The 22888-nt window shown below is 42.6% G+C and overlaps 1 protein-coding gene across 7 annotated transcripts in view; it reads left to right on the top strand.

Moving 5' to 3' along the window:
• LOC126084685 (zinc finger protein 420-like) overlaps positions 1-22888 on the top strand; it is a 69357-nt gene that overhangs the window by 26634 nt on the left and 19835 nt on the right. For all 7 annotated transcript variants that reach the window (XM_049899332.1, XM_049899336.1, XM_049899334.1 and 4 more), the window contains exon 2: positions 7109-7359. In XM_049899332.1, the coding sequence (XP_049755289.1) occupies positions 7357-7359 (3 nt within the window). In that variant the 5' untranslated portion in view covers positions 7109-7356. The remainder of the gene's footprint in view (positions 1-7108; positions 7360-22888) is intronic.

The following is a 22888-nucleotide window of genomic DNA, read 5'->3' as shown; positions in this document are numbered from 1 at the left end:
GGCTTTTCCCCACAACCTTCAATCTTATTCTTTCTCATTCAGCAGCCAGCTGGCCACCATGAGAATGCTGGCGTGTGGTAATAGAAGCAGAGTACACAGAAAGGAGCCTGGGTCACTGATTACTTCACAGAGCACCTGTCATGTCCTGCACTGTAACTTCTGGACTTTTTGTTGGACGAGAAGATAAACTGATAAGATTCTTACTTGTTTCAGTTTCCAGGTGTTACATGACTCACAAACAAAAACATCCCCATCTAACCAATGAGATTATTATTTTGTGTTGAGGAATTCTGGACATTGACTGTAATTGTGTGCCTTAGAAAAACGTCATGAAAGGCTTCCTCCACTGCTGATGAGAGAGAGACAGGCAGGTACCACAATTAACCTTCCCTTTGTAACTAAATTTTGAATTGGCCTTCTGCCCTTCATCTGTGTATGTCCTCAATCCCTGTGGCTTTTACCTACAGTCCTTGGCTGAGACAATGATATCCTGCTTTTTAAGTTCAAGAGTCACACCTAGGGTCTATACTACTGTTATTTTCAACAATTGTGGTACCGTTGACCATTATTCACTTTGTTTATATAAGAATATGTTACATGAATATGTGTGATGGTCACTCTTAATGTAAGTAACATTAATTTTTTAATGTACTCTAATGCCCAAATAAATATATTGTGCTTCCCTTTGTCTTATGTTGTTGTTAGCTGCTTTTCAGTTGGCCCTGACTTGTGGTTATCCCATGTGCTGTGGAATGAAATGGACCATTGTGATTCATAGGCTTTTCACTGACTGATTTTCACAAGTAGATCACCAGGCTGTTCTTCCTAGTCTTGGTCCGAAAGCTCCACTGAAACCTGTTCAGCATCACAGTGTCACAAAAGCCTCCGCTGACAGACATGTGGTGGGTATGCATGAGATGTGTTAGCTGGGAATCAAGACAAGCCTTTCACATAGAAGATGGGAATTCTACCACTGAACCACGAACGTTTTCCATCGAGTCAGTACCATAATGGAGCCCTGGTGGTATGGTGGTTAAGAGCTCAGGCTGCCAACCAGAAAGGTCTGCATTTCGAATCCACCAGCTGCTCCTTGGAAACCCTGTGAGGCAGTTCTGCTCTGTCTGGTGAGTCGCTATGAATCAGAATCCACTCGACAGCAGCAGGGCTGCCATGAATAATAGCCATCATAGGTGGTGTGAAGTGGTATCTCAGTTTTGTTTTCATTTGCATTTCCCTAATCATTAATGACATTAAACATCATCTGTTGTGCTTATCGGCCATTTGTATATCTTTGGAAAGATGTCTGTTCAGGGTCTTTGCTCTTTTTGTTTTTAATTGTGCTTTAAGTGAAAGTTTACAGTTACGGTTAGTTGGTTCACAAAAACTTAACACACATGTTGTTATGTGACCCTAGTTCTTCTCCCTATGTGACAGCACACTCTTCTCCACCCTGTATTTCCCGTGTCCACTCAACCAGCTCCTCTCCCCCTCTGCCTTCTCCTCTTGCCTCTGGACAGGAGCTGCCCACTTAGTCTCATGTATCTACTTGAGCTGAGAAGCACACTCCTCACCATTATCATCTCGTGTCTTACAGTCCAGTCTAATCTTTGTCTAAAGAGTTGGCTTTGGGAATGGTTTTGGTTTTGGGTTAATAGAGAGTCCAAGGGCCATGTCTTCTGGGGTCTTTCCAGTCTCAGTCAGACCATTAAGTCTGGTCTTTTTACTAGAATTTGAGTTCTGCACCCCACTCTTCTCCTGCTCCATCAGGGACTCTCTGTTGTGTTCCCTATCAGGGCAGTCATCGGTGGTAACCAGGCACCATCCAGTTCTTCTGGTCTCAGCCTTTGCCCGTTTTTTATTGGGTTTTTTATCTTTTTTGTTGTTAAGCTGTAGAAATTATTTCCATATTCTGAATATTAAACTCTTATCCAATATGATTCCTAAATATTTTCTCCAATCTGTAGGTTGTATGTTCATTTTCTTGATAAAGTGTTGGATCCACAAAAGGTTTTAGTTTTGATGAAGACCAATTTATGTATTTTGTCTTCTGTTGCTCAAGATTTTGATGTCACATCTAAGACTCTGTCGTCAAAAACTAGATCCTTAAGCATTACCCATATATTTTTACCGTAAAAGTTTATAGTTTTAGTTTGTATATGGTCATTAATCTATTCCAAGTTAATTTTGATATACGGTGTGATGTACGGGTCCAACTTTATTCTTTTATATGTGGAGACCCAGAATTCCCAGCTTCATTTGTTGAAGAGACATTTTTTTTCCACATTGAATAGATGATTTACCTTTGCAGAGAATGAGTTGACGGTAAATGTGTGGGTTTATTCTGAATTCTCCGTTGTATTCCACTGGTCTACATGTCTGTCCTTATACCAGAATGACTGAAAGAACTGAAGAAAAAATTGAAGCCTCGAGTTGCGATATTGAAGTATTCTACAAGGAAAATATTAAATGGTGCAAGGAGCATCAAAAGAAGATGGAAGGAATACACAGAGTCACCGTACCAAAAAGAATTGGTCAGTGTTCAGCCATTTCAGGAGGCAGTATATGATCAAGAACCGATGATACTGAAGGAAGAAGTCCGAGCTGCACTGAAGGCGTTGGCTAAAAACAAGGATCCGGGAATTGACGAAATACCAATTGAGGTGTTTCAACGAAAGGGTGCAGTGCCAGAGGTGCTCACTCATCTATCCCAAGAAATTTAGAAGACAGCTACCTGGCCACCCGACTGGAAGAGATCCATATTTGTATCCATTCCTAAGAAAGGTGATCCAACTGAATGCAGAAATTATCAAACAATATCGTTAGTATCACACACAAGTAAAATTTTGCTGAAGATCTTTCAAAAGTGGTTGCAGCACTGCATTGGCAAGGGACTACCAGAAATTCAAGCTGGGTTCGGAAGGGAACATGGAACAAGGGATATCATTACTGATGTCAGATAGATCTTGGTTGAAAGCAGAGAATACCAGAAAGATGTTTACCTGTGTTTTACTACCTATGCAAAAGCATGCAACTGTGTGGATCGTAGCAAATTATGGATAATGTTGAGAAGAGTGGGAATTCCAGCACACTTAATTGTTCTCATAAGGAACCTGTACATAGACCAAGAGGCAGTCGTTCGATCAGAGCAAGGAGATACTGCGTGGTTAAAATCAGGAAAGATGTACGTCAGGGTTGTATCCTTTCACCATACTTATTCAATCTGTATGCTGAGCAAATAATCTGAGAAACTGGCCTGTATGAAGAAGAACGGGGTATCGGGATGAGAGGAAGATTCATTAACAACCTGCGATATGCAGATGATACAGTCTTGCTTGTGTAAGTGAAGAGGACTTGAAGCACTTACTAAAAGATCAAAGACCACAGCCTTCAGTATGGATTGATTACACCTCAACATAAAGAAAACAAAAATCCTCACAACTGGACCAATGAACAGCATCATGTCTCTTTCCACAGACGTAGTCTGTTTGATTTCTGTGTATTTCATCTGACGAGGTCCACAGGTACATTCACCATTTATATCACTGAAAAAAGGTATTCGCAATGAAGAAGTCATTGGTCTTGCAAAGTTCTGTCATGGGATCTCCGGCATCGTTTCTGTCACCAAGGCCATGTTTTCCAACTACTGATCCTTCTTCTTGGTTTCTGACTTTGGTGTTCCAATCATCAGTAATTATCAGTGCATCCTGATGGCGTGTTCAGTCTATTTCAGACTGCAGAAGTTGGTAAAAATCTTCAATTTCTTCATTTTTGGTCTTAGTGGTTGGTGTGTAAATTTGAATAATAGTTGTATTAACTGGTCTTCCTTGTAGGTGTATGAATTTGGATACCTTTTATTTCTTTTTCTTAACCTAATTGCTCTGACTTCTAGTACTTCCAGTACAGTAACAAAAAGCAGTGGTGGAAGTGAACATTACCGATCTGTCCTATTCTTAGGGGGAATGATTTCAGTCTTTCTCCATGGAGTATGACATTAGCTGTGGGTTTTCATAAGTGACTTTAGCATATTGAGGAATTTCCCTTCTATGTCTAGTTTATTGGAAACCCTGGTGGCGTAATGGTTAAGTGCTGCAGCTGCTAACCAAAAGGCCAGCAGTTCAAATTCGCCAGGCGCCACTTGGAAACCCTATGGGGCAGTTCTACTCAGTCCTAGGGTTGCTATGAGTCAGAATTGACAGCAGTGGGTTTGGGTTTTTTTTTTTTTTGGACCCTCCAAGAGAGCAGTAGAAATTCAAGAGGATTTGGGATCCTTTGGTGCTGTTGCAGTCACGTTGCTTGTTCCAAGTTTATAAACAACAGAAAGTCATTCCTTCTCTTTAAAAGCTATACTTATGTTCCAGCAGATGTGATTTAAGGGGTTTGCCATTTGATAACCTTGGGGATCATTTCTGTAAATGCCGTTGACACGCTTGCTTTTTGTACATGTGTTGGGTGATAAGAGGTGGCTTCCACAGCTGCTGCCAGCTTTTAGTATCTCTGGAATTTTCTTTATGACAGTACTTTTCTGGAAGGAGTTAGAAATGAACCAAGCTTCAGACAAAGAGGGCCAGCCAAGGTGGGGCCTGGAGGTGGAGCTCCCTCTGCACCCTGCCTGCCTCGGGGCCCTGGGACTGAAGCCTGGCCTTGGGGCTGGGGGAGCCATGAGCTTCACAAGGTGAACACACATGGTGATGCGAGGGAAGGGGTCTAGAAACAGGTCGTGTGCTTCTCTGGTAGCCTCGCCTTGGGGGTGGGAAGTGGTGAGCTTCACAAGGTGAACACGCATGATGGCGATGCATGATGGCGATGCGAGGGAAGCGTCCTAAAACAGGTTGCGCACCTCTCTAGTAGCCTGGCGTTCACAGATTAGTTTGCGATGTGATCCCCCTGCATCCTGTCACTGCCACTGCAGGCCTCCCAGCCTTCAGCAGTTCCCTAAGGGTGGGAAGAGGGCAGTGCTGGGGATCTCCAACCAGCCCTTCCTGCCAGATGACCCCCTACCGTCTTCCAGCCCAGCCTTCCCCCACGGCATTCCTTTTGTCTGTCCTGTCTCTCCAGGCTCCTGGTGGAGCATGATCCACAGTCTCCAGTGTTGGTGTGAGAGCTGGGCACTGGTCTTTTCCTCTCCTCCTAGGAGGGGGGGGGGCACGACAGGGGTACCCCGGAGCCCAGGTTAGTCACCTCCCTTCCCGCAATGTGTACCATCTGCCACCTGTCAGCCTGTCTTTGAGGCTTCGATCCTAGGCACCAGCCAAGGTGAGGGAGTGGCCGATCCCTCTTTCCTGAATCCTCCCCAGGCACCTCGAGGCCACTGCCCCCTCCTTACGCTTTGGCACTCCCTTTCCACCTAGCCCCAGCCGTCCCTGGGCTGTGGGGGACAGCCCCCAGTCTTTCCAGGAAGGCCGAGATACCGCACACCCTCAGGCTCACAAGCTGAGAAGGGCAGGAAGGAGGCATTCCTCAGGGCCTGTGTCCCACTCATGGAATGGCTTTCTCCTGGCCTAGGCTCCTCCAGGGATTCTCAGTCTCTGTCACCCGGTGCCTGGGTATCCACCTCTGCAATAAGTTTCACTGGTAACCTGCGTTGTACTTTGGAGACGGCTGTGGGTACACACATGGGCACCTCCCCCGGGCTTTTCTCCACACATGCAGGCCAGCATGCCCTAGCTGTGGGGGCACAGGGGTGGCATCTGCCTTCAGTGATAAGCCCAACAGAGGCCGGAGGCTGAGAGAGGCGAGCAAGGCCTGGCTGGACCACCAAAGCCAGCAGAGGCGTCGGGGCGTGGATTGGGCCGGTGGGCAGCTAGGCCAGAGCATTCGATAGAATGTTCCTTCCTTCAGTTACAGGCTCTACAGCACCGAGTGCTTGGATGTGGGGACCCCAGGTTCTTGTGAAAATGCAGATTTTTATCTTGGGTGGGGCTTGAGATTCTCTATTTCACAAGCTCCCAGTTTATGCTGAAAATAACTCATAGAAATAGGATGTAAATTAAAACTAGAGAAATTAATAAAAGGAAGGACAGTGCTGAAGAAAAGCCCTGGTATACAGATCATGCAAGAGAAGAGAGAAAACATTTACACTGACACCGAGAAGTAAAAAGTAGGGGTCCGCTAGGTGGGGTGGTGGGGAGGAAATGGGAACAGACGTGAGAGACGCTCCTCAGAGAAAACCTAATGATTTCCCGATTTATTGGTTGACTGATAATTGTAAGTTTGAAAGAGAGTGTGTTCAGAAATTCTCCCAGATTTTTGGAAAGCCTGGGGACTGGTGGTGTCATGGCCAAAGAGTGAAGGAAAAAAAAAAAAAAAAAGCTCAAGGAAAGAAGGAAATGTTAGTTGCAAAATCAACAGGAAAAATACTGATCACATATTATAAAACAAAACCCAAACCTGTTGCTACTGAGCCTATTCTGCCTTATAGCGACCCTGTAGGACAGAGTAGAACTGCCCCCATGGGGATTCCAAGGCTGTAATCTTTACAGAAGCCAACTGCCACATCTTTGTCCCACAGACCTGCTGGTGGGTTTGAACCAGGCCTTTTGGTTAGCAGCCGAGTGCTTAAGCACTGTGCTCCTTGATCACGTATTACCATGCTATAAATGAAATGAAAGCTTTTTTTAAAAAGCACAGCCGAAGAGTTTCAACTGCACATAATTAAAAATGAGGGACGCATGATGAGTTAACTGACTTGAACGTGATAAGTACGTTCTCCCTGAAAATTCACCCCTGTTGATACCAAATAAAAGTGCGTGGGCTGTTCTACAAAGGTGAACCCTTAACCTCTTAAGTGAACCTGCAGTTAAGCCTCGGAGCCCTGGCACCCTGGAGGGAAGCCAGGTTCACGTTTTCCAGCCTGGGCAGGCCTGGATGCCTCTCACGCTCTGGGATGAGAGCATCCCTCCCTCTGTGACTTTGTTGCCAGAGGAAGAGGCCTGTGGAGCTGCATGAAGAATGCACATGGGTGCTCTGGAAGGCTAGAGCAGGATCTGCCCTAAATGCAGATGTGCTCAGGGTGGAGCATGGCCTTGAGCCTGAGGAAACCCTGCCCAGAAAAGAGCTGAAGGCCAGGAACCCATCACTCCTTGCTCAACACTGTCTCCTTGCATTTCAGGTCCCAGGTGTGGCTCAGGGAGAGATAGTCCAATCTAGGCAGCGGGGGACCAAGGGTGACCATCTTGCACATCCATGGAATCACAAGTAAGGATTTCAGCTGCTCTGACTGGCTGTGTGGACCAAACATCATTCATCTGCCTCCAGACTGCCTAGTGGCTCTGCTTCCACTGCCATTCCTCTTCCTGAGGTGTCTTCTTGGGCTCAGAGAGCACATTCACTTAGACTTCCAGAAGCTAGAGCCAGGAAATGGTGAGTACCATAGAGAACCGGGATATTGTTACTCTAAGGGGTGAGGCTAGATGTGAACTGTTGGGGGACCGGATGCTCCAGGGCTGAGGTTCCTCAGTGAGGTAAAAAGGTGGCAGAGGAGACCAAGGTACGGAGCCCTAAGAGGCAACCTGAGGCCCTGCTTCTCTCTACTGGGCTCTTCCTCTACATGTATTTGGATTTTCAAGGCTTGGATGCCTGGGGTCATCTTCCTTATGTGACTCTCAGGGCTGGCATCATGGAGCGTTAACATCCCCATCCTGGGCCTTGGCTCTCTGGGCTGGATGACAGAACCTCCTGACCAGAATGTGAAGATGGCGCAGCTCTGGCTGAGGGGCCCGAGCCCCAGCTCCTCCAGAGCCGTCCTGGTCCCATCCCTACAGTTTTCTTGGCTTCCTCCATGTGTTAGTCATCTAGTGCTGCTGTGACAGAAATACCACAAGTGGATGGCTTCATCAGAGAGAGATGTATTTTCTCACAGTCTAGTAGGCTAAAAGTACAAATTCAGGGCACTGGTTCCAGGGGAAGGCTTTCTCTCTCTGTTGGCTCTGGAGGAAGGTCCTTGTCATCAATCTTCCCCTGGTCGAGGAGCTTCTCAGTGCAGGGACCTCAGGTCCAGAGGACGAGCTCTACTCCTAGTGCTGCTTTCTTGGTGGTATGAGGACCCCTACTCTCTGCTCACTTCCCCTTCCTTTGTCTCTTGTAAGATAAAAGGTGGTGCAGGTCACACCCCAGGGAAACTCTCTTTACATTGGATCTGGGATTTGACCCTAGGAATGGTGTTACAGCTCCACCCTAATCCTCTTTAACATAATGTAATCTTGCCTCATTAGAATTTACAACACCTACGAAAATTATAATCACAAAATGAAGGACAACCACACAATACGGGGAATCATGGCCTAACCAAGCTGACACATATTTTTGGGGTATGCAATTCAATCCATGGCACCCCAGGCACTGGAGCCTTTTCTGTACAGTTCTAAAACCACAGCTCCACCTCTCACACTGTGTAATGTGGTAGAAAACGGGGGAGACAGAGTAGCGGAAGGCCCTGACTGTTAATGGGGTTCTGTGTGGGGCTTGGTCCTCTCCTGAATTCATTTCAGTGAAATGAGCCAGGGGACAGTGAGTCCACTGGATCATGTGTGGGGTGTCCACATCCTTCCCTTTTGGAGGGATGGTGTTTCCTTGAGGCTTTCAGATGTGTGAGAAGCATGTTTCCCCAGCCTAAGTCTTTGTCCTCCTACCCATCTCTGCTAGAATTTGTATTAAGTCCCTCTGATTTTCACCGGCTCTCCACAATGGGAATCTAAAATAAAAGTGTTCTTTTCTGCCGGACAAGCTCAGCATATGAGGTGGTGCATTACAGTTTCTAGTGGAAAAAGATTTCCAGATCAGTTTGTTTTCCTACTGAGAATTACTTCTCAAACAGAGAAGAATGCCTATTTTAACTGATGTAAGAGTGAAAATTCAAAAGTAAAACACATTATTTCTCCTATTTGTTACACAAAAGGTGGCTTGGAATTTACACTTGCTTTTTGATTAACAGTTTTCCTGGAGTTTTTATAATAATACAGAAAGCTTAAATCCGGATTCCTAGAAAACTGCATAATGCTGCATATGGTTGATCTTTGTTGTTTTGACCATATCGCCACAAGTGGACACCTGGATTGTGCCCAGTATTTTGCTCTTTCAAAGCATAAATCTAGTGAATATAAATGTAAATTTCTAAGATTCAGGTATCAAAACTTTACACATATAAGCCCTTCTGAACTAAGACAAATTAAATCCAAAAGAAGGGGTTTTTGTAAAATTATTACATGAAAATTACAATTCTTTCATGTTTGAAGCCTTTTCTTTTAAGCCTTTCTTACCAGCTGAGTCATAAACCTGCACACATCTGTCAGTTTGTTGTGCTGTGGTGGCTTGCATTTTGCTGTGATGCAGGAAGCTGTACCACCAGTATTTCAAATACCAGCAGGGTCACCTATGGTGGACAAGTTTCAGCTGAACTTCCAGGCTAAGACAGACTAGGAAAAAGGACCTGGCGGTGTACTTCTGAAAAAATTAGCCAGTGAAAACCTTATGAATAGCAGCAGCAGAAGATGAGCCCCCCAGGTTGGAAGGCACTCAGAAAGATGACTGGGGAAAAGCTGCCTTCTCAAAGTAGAGTTGATCCTTAATGACATGGATAGAGTCAAGCTTTCAGGACCTTCATTTGTTGATGTGGCAGGACTCAAAATGAGGAGAAACACCTGCATACACCTATTAATAATAGGAGCGTAGCATGTACGAACTATGAATCTAGGAAAATTGGAAGTCCCAAAAAGAACTGGAATGCAAAAACACCAATATCCTAGGCATTAGTGAGCTGAAGTGGACTGGTATTGGCCATTGTGAATAGGACAATCATATGGTCTACTATACTGGGAATGAGAAATTAAAGAGGACTAGCATTTTATTCATTGTCAAAAAAGACCCTTGTAGATATATCCTGAAGTACAGTGCTGTCAGTGATAGGATAATGGCCATACGCCTACAAGGAAGACCCGTTAATACAACTATTATTTAAATTTACATACTAACCACTAAGGCCAACAATGAAGAAATTGAAGATTTTTTACCAACTTCTGCAGTTTGATGAAACATGGAATCAAGATGCATTGATAATTACTGGTGATTGGAATGTGAAAGTTGGAGACAAAGAAGAAGGATTGGTAGTAGCCTTGGCCGTAGAAATGACTCAGGAGATCGCATAATAGAATTTTGCACTACCAACGACCTCTTATTTGAAAATACCTCTTTTCAGCAACATAAACAAAGACTCTACACATTGACTTTGCCAGATGGAATACACAGGAATCAAATCGACTACGTTTGTGGAAAGAGACGATGGAAAAGCTCAATATCATCAGTCAAAACAAGGCCAGGGGCCGACTGTGGAACAGACCATCAATTGCTCTTATGCAAGTTTAAGCCAAAACTGAAGAAAATCAGAGCAAGTCCATGAGAGCCAAAATATGACCTCGAGTATATCCCACCCGAATTATAGAGACGATCTAAAGAATAGATTTGATGCATTGAACACTAGTGACCAAAGACCAGACGAGTTGTGGAATGACATCAAGGACATCATCCATGAAGAAAGCAAGAGGTCACTGAAAAGACAGGAAAGAAAGAAAAGACCAAGATGGATGTCAGAGGAGACTCTGAAACTTGCTCTTGAGCGTCAAGCAGCTAAAGCAAAAGGAAGAACTGTTGAAGTAAAAGACCTGAACAGAAGATTTCAGAGGGCAGCTCGAGAAGACAAAGTAAAGTAGTATAATGACATGCAAAGAGCTGGAGATGGAAAACTGAAAGGGAAGAATATGCTCGGCGTTTCTCAAGCTGAAAGAACTGAAGAAAAAACTAAAGCCTCGAGTTGCAATAGTGAAGGATTCCATGTGGAAAATATTAGACAATGCAGGAGGCATCAAAAGAAGATGGAAAGAATACACAGAGTCACCGTACCAAAGAGAATTAGTCGATATTCAACCATTTTAAGAGGTGGCATATGATCAGGAACTGATGGTACTGAAGGAAGAAGTCCAAGCTGCTCTGAAGGCATTGGCGAAAAACAAGGCTCCAGGAATTGATGGAATATCAATTGAGATGTTTCAACAAACAGATACAGCGCTGGAGGTGCTCACTCTACTATGCCAAGAAATACGGAAGACAGCTTCCTGGCCAACTGACTGGAAGAAATCCGTATTTATGCCTATTCCCAAGAAAGGTGATCCAGCCGAATGTGGAAATTATAGAACAATATCATTAATATCACACGCAAGCAAAATTTTGCTGAACATCATTCAAAAACGGCTGCAGCAGTGTATTGACAGGGAACTGCCAGAAATTCAGGCTGGTTTCAGAAGAGGACGTGGAACCAGAGATATCATTGCTGATGTCAGATGGATCCTGGCTGAAAGCAGAGAATACCAGAAGGATGTTTACCTGTGTTTTATGGACTATGCAAAGGCATTTGACCGTGTGGATCATAACAAACTATGGATAACACTGCGAAGAATGGGAATTCCAGAACACTTAACTGTGCTCATGAGGAACCGTTACATGGATCAAGAGGCAGTTGTTCCGACAGAACAAGGGGATACCGATAGGTTTAAAGTCAGGAAAGGTGTGCGTCAGGGTTGTATTCTTTCACCATACCTATTCAATCTGTATGCTGAACAAATAATCCGAGAAGCTGGACTATATGAAGAAGAACAGGGCATCAGGATTGGAGGAAGACTCATTAACAACCTGCGTTATGCAGATGACACAACTTTGCTTGCTGAAAGTGAAGAGGACTTGAAGCACTTACTAATGAAGTTCAAAGACCACAGCCTTCAGTATGGATTACACCTCCACATAAAGAAAACAAAAATCCTCACAACTGGACTAATGAGCAACATTATGATAAACAGAGAAAACATTGAAGTTGTCAAGGATTTCATTTTTCTTGGATCCACAATCAACAGCCATGGAAGCAGCAGTCAAGAAATCAAAAGACGCATTGCATTGGGCAAATCTGCTGCAAAGGACCTCTTTAAAGTGTTGAAGAGCAAAGATGTCACCCTGAAGACTAAGGTGTGCCTGACCCAAGCCAGGGTATTTTCAATCGCATCATATGCATGTGAAAGCTGTACAGAATAAGGAAGACCGAAGAAGAGTTGACACCTTTGAATTGGGGGGTTGGCGAAGGATATTGAATATACCATGGACTGCTAAAAGAATGAACAAATGTGTCTTGGAAGAAGTGCGGCCAGAGTGCTCCTTAGAGGCAAGGATGGTGAGACTGCATCTTACATGCTTTGGACATGTTGTCAGGAGGGATCAGTCCCTGGAGAAGGACATCATTCTTGGAGAGTACAGGGCCATTGGAAAAGAGGAAGACCCTCAACAAGGTGGACTGACACAGTGGCTGCAACAGTGAGCTCAAGCATAACAACGATTTTAAGGGTGGCGCAGGACCAGGCAGTGTTTTGTTTTGTTGTGCATGGGGTCGCTATGAGTCGGAACTGACTCAACAGCACCTAACAACAACAACACGGAGAAAATATTAAACGACACAGGAAACATCAAAAGAAGGTAGAAAGAATACGCAGAGTCACTGTACCAAAAAGACATAGTTGACGTTCAGCCATTTCAGGAGGTAGCATACGATGAAGAACTGATGGTACTGAAGAAAGAAATCCAAGATGCAATGAGAGCACTAGCGAAAAACAAGGCTCTAGGAATTGAGGGAATACCAGTTGAATGTTTCAACAAACGGATGCAGTGCTGGAAGTACTCACTCCTCTATGCCAGGAAATTTGGAAAACAGCTACCTGGCAATCCGACTGGAAGAGATCCATATTTGTATCCATTCCTAAGAAAGGTGATCCAGCCGAATGCAGAAATTTACGGAACAATATCATTAATATCACACACAAGTAAAATTTTGATGAAGATCATTCAGAAGCAGCTGCAGCACTGCATTGACAGAGAACTGCCAGAAATTCAAGCTGTATTCTGAAGAGGACATAGGAGGGGTATCATTGCTGATATTAGACGGATCTTGGTAGAAAGCAGAGAATACCAGAAGGATGTTTCCCTGTGTTTTTTTGACCATGCGAAGGCATTCAACTGTGTGAATAATAACAAATTATGGATAACGTTTTGAAGAATGGAAGTTCTAGAACACTTAATTGTGTTCATGCGAAACCTGTATGCAGACCAGGAGACAGTTGTTAGAACCGAATAAAGGGATACTGCATGGTTTAAAGTTAACCCCACGTTCTTGTTCGGCATGACCCATATTGGCCAATAAACCAGAGACCAAGGTGGGAGAACAGGGAAGACACCTTTATTTCATGGTACACGGAAAGGAGTCATTCAGAACTGGTACTGCCAAGACTGCTAGCCAAGGGTGGGCAGGCAAGTTACTTTTAAAGGAGTTTACAAGTAGGGAGTTCATACAAGTTACATCAGCAACTTTCTTAATCACACAACGGGGTTCACTATACCTTCCAAGCAAAAGCAGGATTCAAATGCAGACCTGGAGGGGGGTGGGGGAGGAAGCCCAGGAAAGGAAACAGGGTTTTTCAATACAACACTGTGGGGGAGGAAGCCAGGCAAAGAATACCTGATCTTTAATACAGCATTGTGGGAGCTCTGTCTCACTCTTCCTGTTTCATTTTGGATGTTGGTCATTCAAGACCAGTGTCCATTTTGAACTTTAGCAGGGCTTGGAATTGTTTGGCATATTTTCAGGGAGGGGCAGATACTGGACCTAGGCCTTTCATTGTGGCTACTGACCACTTTGTTGGTTCATAACTGATTATTTACTAAATACTAAAAGAAAAAGAGTGGCTTTTATGCCCTCTTTATGTGAATGTCTCCCTAAAAGATCCTGTGTTTTTTTTTTTAAGATTGTCTTAGCTATTGTCTTTATACCTCAGGACCCAGCTGATGTGTCTTTATGAGTCTTTGAGTTCAGCTCCAGCTGGGTCACATTCTTTATGCTGAAGGACAGGGAATAATGGCTCCAATATTATCTCTTAAATCATTCTTTTCTTTTCATTGGACATTGGAGATATTAATGCCTGGACTTAGTTGAGCCTTTAGATGGTGGCCATGGCAAGCTCTTTAAACTCTTGGTGCTGATTTTGCACCAGATACCATCTGGTTCTTCACCAGGATCTAAATAAAGTAAGAGCGACGTTGTCATCATTTGCATTGCCTAAGTGAGCAGACTCGAGGTACCTCAACATTTTAGCCCGAGACCTTCTTTTTACCTTTTATGTGTGTAAGACAATAGAAAGGTCAGGAAGGGTGTGCATCAGGGTTGTATCCTTTTGCCATACTCACTCAATCTGTATGCTGAAAACATAATCCAAGAAGTTTGACTATATGAAGAAGAACGGGGTATCAGGATTGGAGGAAGACTCATCAACAACCTGCGATATGCAGATGACACAACCTTGTTTGATGAAAGTGAAGAGGACCTGAAGCACTTATTTACTTGGATCCACAATCAACAGCTATGGAAGCAGCAGTCAAGAAATCAAAAGACCCATAGCACTGGGCAAATCTGCTGCAAAAGACCTCTTTAAGTGTTAAAAAGCAAAGATGTCACCTTGAAGACTAAGGTGCGCCTGACCCAAGCTGTGGTCTTTTCAGTCGCCTCATATGCATGTGCAAGGTGGATGATGAATAAGGAAGATCGAAGAATTGATGACGTTGAATTGTGGTATTGGCGAAGATTATTGAATATACCGTGGACTGCCAAAAGAACCAACAAATCTGTCTTGGAAGAAGTAAAATCAGAATGCTCCTTAGAAGCAAGGATGGCGAGACTACGTCTCACATACTTTGGACTCGTTACCAGGAAGGATCAGTCCCTGGGGAAGGACATCATGCTTGATAAAGTAGAGGTTCAGCAAAAAAGAGGAAGGCCTTCAACACAGTGGCTGCAACAATGGGCTCAAGCATAACAACAATTGTGAGGATGGTGCAGGACCAGGCAGTGTTTCATTCTGTTGTACGTAGGGTTGCTATGAGTCAGAACCGACTCGATGGCACCTAACAACAACAAGAAGAACAATAGGAGATAAATTTTATTATGTCTAATACTATCAGGATGCAGACTAAGAATATTACTATCCCTAGTGATCTAGCCCATGTACTTACTCCTGATGGTAACCAACCAAATAAATCTGGTGTTCGTAAGGGTGTTACAGTGGGTAACCAAGTAGCTTGCTAATTCTGTTTATATCCTGTTCTACTTCTCCTGTGTTATTTATCCAGATGCAACAAGAGGTATTTGCTGTAGCACAGACTACACTTTCTTGGGTTAATAAAAAAAATCTGAGGCTACTTTTTTATCTCATGTCACCTTGATTAATGAGGTCAGAGATTACGGTTGTGTTTTTATTCGTCTAGCAACTTTGCCTGCTATTTGTCCCATAGTGATTGACAAATTTCTTAAAGATTTCTCCAATTCAGCTACACTATAACTAGGAATCAAAGCTACTGACCAGAATCTGAGTGTTGGACCAATGGGTGTCTTTTTGACTCTCGTTTTATAAAGAAAAAAAAAATTTTTTTTGTAACATGTAACAATTTAACATTGTCTTTTCAATATTTACTAGCATCATTACTATGCATATCTAAAGGTCATCTTAAAATTCTCAAGCGCATTGCCTATGCATTCACCAGGAATCAAAACAAGAGATTGCCTATGTATACTCACTCTCAGTTGGAAAGGGATCGTTTAAAACTAGTATAGTTGGATCCACCACATAAAAATATATCCATAAGGAACATACAAATTTCGTCTAGAGGAAACAGAAGGTATAGAAAAATTCACATGTGATAACCAGATTTTCATTAGAGAATACATGATTAACAAGATGATACAGGATGGACCTCTCCTGTTGGAGGTCTTCAGTTAATCTGTTTAAAATATGCTAAGTGTTCTCCTCGAGGGCAAACTGCCCCTCCCTGGTTTACGTATTAACAGTCATGGGTCACTTTCTCAGAAGCAGAAGTGTCACAAAACTATTTTTACAGGAGAAGAACTTCTAATTCAGAAGTTAAAATATCTAGACTCATTAGTTAAATAATTGAGGAGAAAGAAAAAAGGTTTCTTATGTACAGAAAGTGGGACCTTAAACATCAGCAGTGTTCCTACATAAAACCCATAGTATTCCTTTACTCAGTCTTATGGAGTTAATTTCTGTTCCACCGAGTCCGGATCAGCCGCAGTCTGTGAACTCAACAGCTTCTACATAAGTTTTTGGAAATCTTGATTCAGTCTAGTCACAGTTCTTGTCTTAAGTCTAGTATAGACAATCTCTTGGTTGAACTTTTTGGTCAAATATTTTCAGCAACTCAGGAAAGTAAAAACTTATCTGCAGATGACAAATCTTTATATGGCCATGATTAATTTATAAACATACCACTCTTAATTATAAAAAAATTCAGAACGAAATAAAGTCATTTTAAAGAAACTTTAGACAAAAATATTTTTAAATATAATGATTAACCTTATTTTTAAAGAACTCCAGATATGATATACTATATAATAATTTTGAAACATAACACCGTATAGTCAGGATATGCCAAGATTATCAAGTCTCTAAATACCTGAATAGTAATAAAAAAGACTTCGTAGGTAAATGATGTGAATAACCCAGACATTGGCTTTGATGCTAGATTCAAAAAAATAAAGTTGTGGCCAAGTTAGTCATAAATAGTAATGAAATTGTGGCAAAATATTATGCATTTGCTGTCTAATATTAGGCCAAAACATAAGAGGAAATACTAACATATAAATTTTGACCCAGAGGGAGTCAGGCATTTCTCTTGATTTTGACTACACATTCCATGCAAGTTATTAAAACTTTTTAGCACTTTTCCTGTATAAAAATTTTTTGTGGCTTTCCATGAAGTTTCAGAGTTGTCAGGAGTTTATCACAGGTCACTGTGAAATAGTACTTAAGTTATTTAACCAAAGATCTTAAAGTAAAAGCTTTTTTTTTTTAAGCCATGTGGCTTGGTTTTTGACTCAGGAATCTTACTCTAGTGAAAGGCCAATCCCTTGCCTTCAAGGCAGATTACACAAAGAATAAATTAACCCTTCAATACAGAAATCAAAGGAAAGTCTGTTATTTTAACACTGAGAAACCCAGTTCTTTGTTTTATATGCTATTTAACATTAAAGCTCTTAAAAGTCTCATAAATTGAACCATTAAACATTTATTTGACCATATCAAATAAAATTTTTTTGATAAACCTCTTAAACATTGTCTTTGTTGCATATATCTTAGAGTACATTCTTTTAAAACGGCAAAAATGAACACACTATTAGCACATGTAAATATATCCTTTCTCTTGTGGTATAAAAAGCAAAAGTATATAAGCTTAAATTATGACAGACGTCTGTTAATTTAACATCAATAAGTTACCTAAAAGGTCTTAGTAATTATTTTAAGCTTGTATACCATAAAACATAGCTGTTGTTGAAAGAAAACCTGTTTAAACATTTTAAGTTTTCGTTCAACTTTTACTATTTCCCAATCTAATTTTAGCCCTTAAAGGTTTTATCACCTGGCTTTGAAAATCACAGAGTCTCTGCTCAACTGACCAAATTCATTGATATGGATATAACCTTAAGTGTCTGGCTAGTGTTGGAAACATTTTCCCAGGCTATTTCAGGTGTGTCTTATTGTGATTTCTTTTGTTTTTTTGGCTTCTTAAAGTTCCCCTACAATAGAGAGAACTTGTTCACAGTTATTTTATGATTGGGATCCACCCAATTTTTGATACCTATAGTAAGCTTCCTGGAGCTATTGACATTGGAGACTGGAGACCAGGGAGGCCTGATGTTGCCCCACCCTCCCTATTTTTGATTCATGGTAGGAGACAAGATTAGGCCATTCCGATTCATTTACATATGTTTAGATTAGGCATTTTGAAAGGCTGTCTACCCAGTAAATACCAAAGCTCTTCAGCAATTTTATAAATGAATCCATCAATTCTTTGCTGGTCTTCCCCCCTCTACCCCCCCACCAGGCTTGTCCTATGCCTCCTTTTGCCCACTCTGGAACTACTAGTTTTACTTTAGGACAAAAGTGTTCCTTTTCCTTAAATAAAACCCATTTCGTATATGTCTAGCTTAAGTTACTTAGAAAGGTTTTGCTTTTAAGATTGACATAAACATAGAGTCTTTCAATGTAGCTACTAAAAATCTAAATTGTTAAGCCAAAGGCAAAGAAGTTCCCTGAATAAACTGAACACTTTGAAGGCCAGCGTAGCAGGGGCAGGGGTTTGGGGACCATGGTTTCAGGGGACATCTAAGTAAATTGGCATAATAAAATCTATTAACAAAACATTCTGCATCCCATTTTGGAGAGTGGCATCTGGGGTCTTAAACACTAGCAAAAGACCATCTAAGATGCATCAATTGGTCTCAACCCACCTGGATCAAAGGAGAATGAAGAACACCAAAGACACAAGGTAATTACAAGCCCAAGAGACAGAAAGGGCCACGTAAACCAGAGACTACATCATCCTGAGACCAGAAGAACTAGATGGTGCCTGGCTAGAACTGATGACTGCCCTGACAGGGAGCACAACAGAGAACCCCTGAGGGAGCAGGAGAGCAATGGGATCCAGACCCCAAATTCTCATAAAAAGACCAGACTTAATGGTCTCACTGAGACTAGAAGGACCCTGGTGGTCATGGTCCGCAGACTTTCTGTTAGGCCAAGACTGGAACCATTCCCAAAGCCAAGTCTTCAGACAGGGATTGCACTGGATTGTGGGATAGAAAAGATACTGGTGAAGAATGAGCTTGGATCAAGTAGACACATGAGACTATGTGGGCAGCTCCTGTCTGGAGGGGAGATGAGAGAGCAGAGGAGGTCAGAAGCTGGCCAAATGGACACGAAAAGAGAGAGTGGAGGGAAGGAGTGTGTTGTCTCATTGGGGGTAAAACAATTAGGAGTATATAGCAAGGCGTATATAAATTTTTGTATGAGAGACTGACTTGATCTGTAAACTTCCACTTAAAGCACAATTTAAAAAAACTAAATCATAAGACAGAGCACAAGGTTTTTCTGGGATGAGGAAAGAACTGAGGTTCTAAGACAGCCTTACAAAAAACAGCAATTCTCAGCCATAGCCTCCAACTGATACGAGGAGATACTTAGACACGAGGCTCTAGACTAGAAGCAAGCTCTCAAAACAGCATGAGACGGGAAGACCACATAAACTTACTGAACAATACCACATAAAACAAAGATAGGAGGATTCTGGTTTCTTAAAGTATGTGTAAATACAAATCCCAAACCAGTGTCTCGGTAGCAGGAGGGAAATCCAGGCTCATTTATCAAAGATTTTAAGCTCTAAGGTTCAAGCTTTTGATTTCCTTCTTTTTAAACTTTATTAATTCTGTTGGCTGTAGACCTAGTCTCCTATTTTAGACCTTAAATATACTAGTTCTTCCAGTTGGAGAGTACTTTAAAGTAGCTACTGATTTTAATTTTAACATTGTGATTCTCTTTTGAAAAACTGTATCTTAAAACAGGTACAGAACTATCGCTTCTCCCTTAAATTTCCTAAAACAGATCAGGGGCTGCCACCTCCCTTAGGAATTTCATAACACAGGTCAGGAGCCGCCACCTCCCCTGAGAATTTCATAACACAGGTCAGGAGCCACCACTTATCCCTGAGAATTTCACAGCACAGATTAGGAGCTACCACTTCTCCCTGAGAATGCCATAACACAGGTCAGGAGCTGTCGCCTCCCCTGAGAATTTCATAACACAGGTCTGGAGCTGTCACCTCCCCCTGAGAATTTGATAACACAGGAGCTACCAATTCTCCCTGAGAATGTTATAACACAGGTCAGGATCCACCACTTCTCCCTGAGAATGTCATAACACAGGTCAGGAGCTGTCATCCCCCTGAGAATTTCATAGCAGGTCAGGAGCTGCCACCTCCCCCTGAGAATCTGGCAAAACAGGTAAGGAGCTGCTACCTCCACTTTTGCAAATTTGGTAAAACAGCATTATTTTCCAGGTTTTTCTCTGAGCCACAAAAAGAAACCTAATGAAGAACGCCACGGGGTTTGGGCAGTGTTTTGCTTCGACCAGTGTGTAACTTTGTTGAGCGAGAGTTTACCTAGGGGTGGCAGGCAGCCTGTCTTGCAGCCACCTTATCCTCTCACGGGAGAGTTTCAACGTTTATGATGAGCACCAGCAAAAAATTCAGTCACGGGGCTTTTTACTGATTGACCCGTGCCTGAGTTTTTTGCTTATAGTGGCTCAGAGCTCTCTGAAAATAGAATTACCTCTTTAATGTTTCAAACATCCAAATCCAGACCTAAACTGCAGCTCACCAAGAGTTACTAGATACCACTCTTAAACCATCAAAAAAAAAAACCTAAGATTCTCCTTAATCAAACCACTGTTTTTTTTTTTTCAAACAAATATGCTGAACAGAACTTAAGAAAACATGAGGAAAAGAGCAAAAAGAATAAGCACAGGCTGGTTTTCAGAGAGTGCTCACCCTGTCGGTGTGAAAGGGACATGGAGTGCAAATACTTGGGTCCAGAAGATAGGACCTCTCTTTTTGTTGGCGTCTCTGTAGTCCATGTCTCCTTGAGGCCTACTGGATTCATGGTTTTGGAATCCCTGCAGTGACTACACGTTAACTCTTGTAGGATGAAAACACCACAAAGTTTAGTAAAGCAAAAAGAAAGGTTTATTTGGCAGATATTTAAAGAGGCAAAAGTAGGGAAGGGACAAGCATGCTGTCAGAACCACGTCTGCCCTAGCTGCTGTTCCCAGTTCTTAAGGATGCATCTTAGCAGGCTGCATTCCAGGATCCCTTGAACGTTCCCGGTTCTCTGGATATACACACTTACACACACCCACAACCTCATCCTGTGTACCAACTAACAGGAATCTGAGCCAAAATGTCCTCAGTAGTCAATTCCTCCCGCTTCTTGGGACCCTTCTGAGGCCTTACCTAGTAGCTACCCTGTTCCCAAATAACCTCAGATCCCTTGTGCCCTCAATGGCCGATTTCTCCCACCTCTTGAGACTCCTGTAAGGCCGTACCTAGGCACTTACCAAGCAATCCAGGTGTGTTTCATGTCTCTCAGAACCATCGTTTGGGTACTGGGGTGATCTGCTTTCAGAACTGCTCCAAGATATCCAGGAGAAATCTCCTGGTGGCACCAAACATCACGGCCGGTCTGTTTCCTGGTCTACCTCAGGAACCCAGCAGATGGCTCCTGACTGGCTCGCCAGAAATGTTACCCAGTGGAAACCCCAGGTTCTTACTCAGCATGACTTGTATGGGCCAGTAAACAGGAGACTGAGGTGGGAGAACAGGGAAGGCATTTTTGTTTCATTGTACAAGGAAAGGAGTCAGTTGGAGCTGCTGCTGCCAAGACTACTCCCCAAGGGCGGGCAGGCAAGTTACTTTTAAAGGGGTTTACAAGTATGGAGTTCATAGAAGTTATGTCAGCAACACCCTTAATCATAGTACACAGGCACAGTGAGGTTTACATATAGCCTTCAAGCAAAAGCAGGATTCAGATGCAAAGCTGGGGGTGGGGGAAAGAAGCCCAGCAAAGGGAACAGGGCTTTTCAATACAACACTGGGGACTAAGCCAATCAAAGAAAACATAATTTCTAATACAGCACTGTGGGGGCTCTGTGCTAGTGTGTCAGGGTTGTATGCTTTCACCATACTTATTCAATCTGTATGCTGAGCAAATAATCCAAGAAGCTGGACTGTATGGAGAACAGGGCATCAGAATTGGTGAAAGTCTCATTATCAACTTGCCATATGCCGATGATTCAAACTTTCTTACTGAAAGCGATGAGGACTTGAAACACTTACTGATGAAGATCAAAGACTGCAGCCTTCGGTATAGATTACACCTCAACATAAAACAAAAATCCTCACAACTGAACCAATAAACATCACGATAAAAGAGAATATTCAGGAGGGACTAGTGTCTGAATACAGACATCATGCTTGGTAGAGGGTTGACAGAAAGGAGGAAGACCCTCAAGGAGATGGACTGACACAGTGGCTGCAACGGTGGGCTCAAGCATAACGACGATTGTGAGGATGGTGCAGGACCCAGCAGTATTTCATTTTTTGTACACAGGGTCGCTATGAGTTGGAACTGACTCAGTGGCACCTAAAACATAACAACGTATAAACAAGGAGTGAAGAAACTATGTATAGTTTAAATAACAGGAATTTAAATCCTTGATAATAGACCTTGTCAATTTTTATGGCCTCCCAGTATGTCCCACCTTGATCTCATCTACTTTCTGCCTGGAGATTACTGCTATCTGCATATGAGAAATCTATTATTACCCAGTTTTTATTCAAGAGCGGTTGCAGCAGTACATCGACAGGGAAATACCAGAAAATTCAAGCCTTATTCAGAAGAATACATGGAACAATGGGTATCATTGCTGTTGTTGGATGAATCTTGGCCAAAAGCGGAGAATACCAGGAAGATGTTTACCTGTGTTTTATTGACTATGCAGAGGCATTTGACTGTTCGAATAATAAAAGATAATGGATAGCATTGTGAAGAATGAGAATTCCAGAACACTTAACTGTGCTCATGAGGAATCTGTACGTAGACCAAGAAGCAGTAGTTCAGTCAGAGCAAGGGGATACTAAAAAAAAATGGTCTAAAATCAAGAAAGGTGTGTGTCAGGGTTGTATCCTTTCACCATACTTATTCAAACTGTATGCTGAGAAAATAATCCCAGAAGCTGGACTGTATGAAAAAGAACTCAGCATCAGGATTGGTGGGAGACTCATTAACAACCTGCGATACACAGATGTCACAACCTTGCTTGCTGAAAGTGAAGAGGACTTGAAGCACTTACGGATGAAGATCAGTGACTACGGCCTTCGTTATGGGTTACACCTCAACATAAAGAAA

The sequence above is a fragment of the Elephas maximus genome, chromosome 10 (assembly GCF_024166365.1).
Source record: "Elephas maximus indicus isolate mEleMax1 chromosome 10, mEleMax1 primary haplotype, whole genome shotgun sequence".
Taxonomy (NCBI): Eukaryota; Metazoa; Chordata; class Mammalia; order Proboscidea; family Elephantidae; genus Elephas; species Elephas maximus.
The sequence above is the reverse complement of the archived record's forward strand: the minus strand, read 5'-3'. Positions and strand labels throughout refer to the sequence as shown.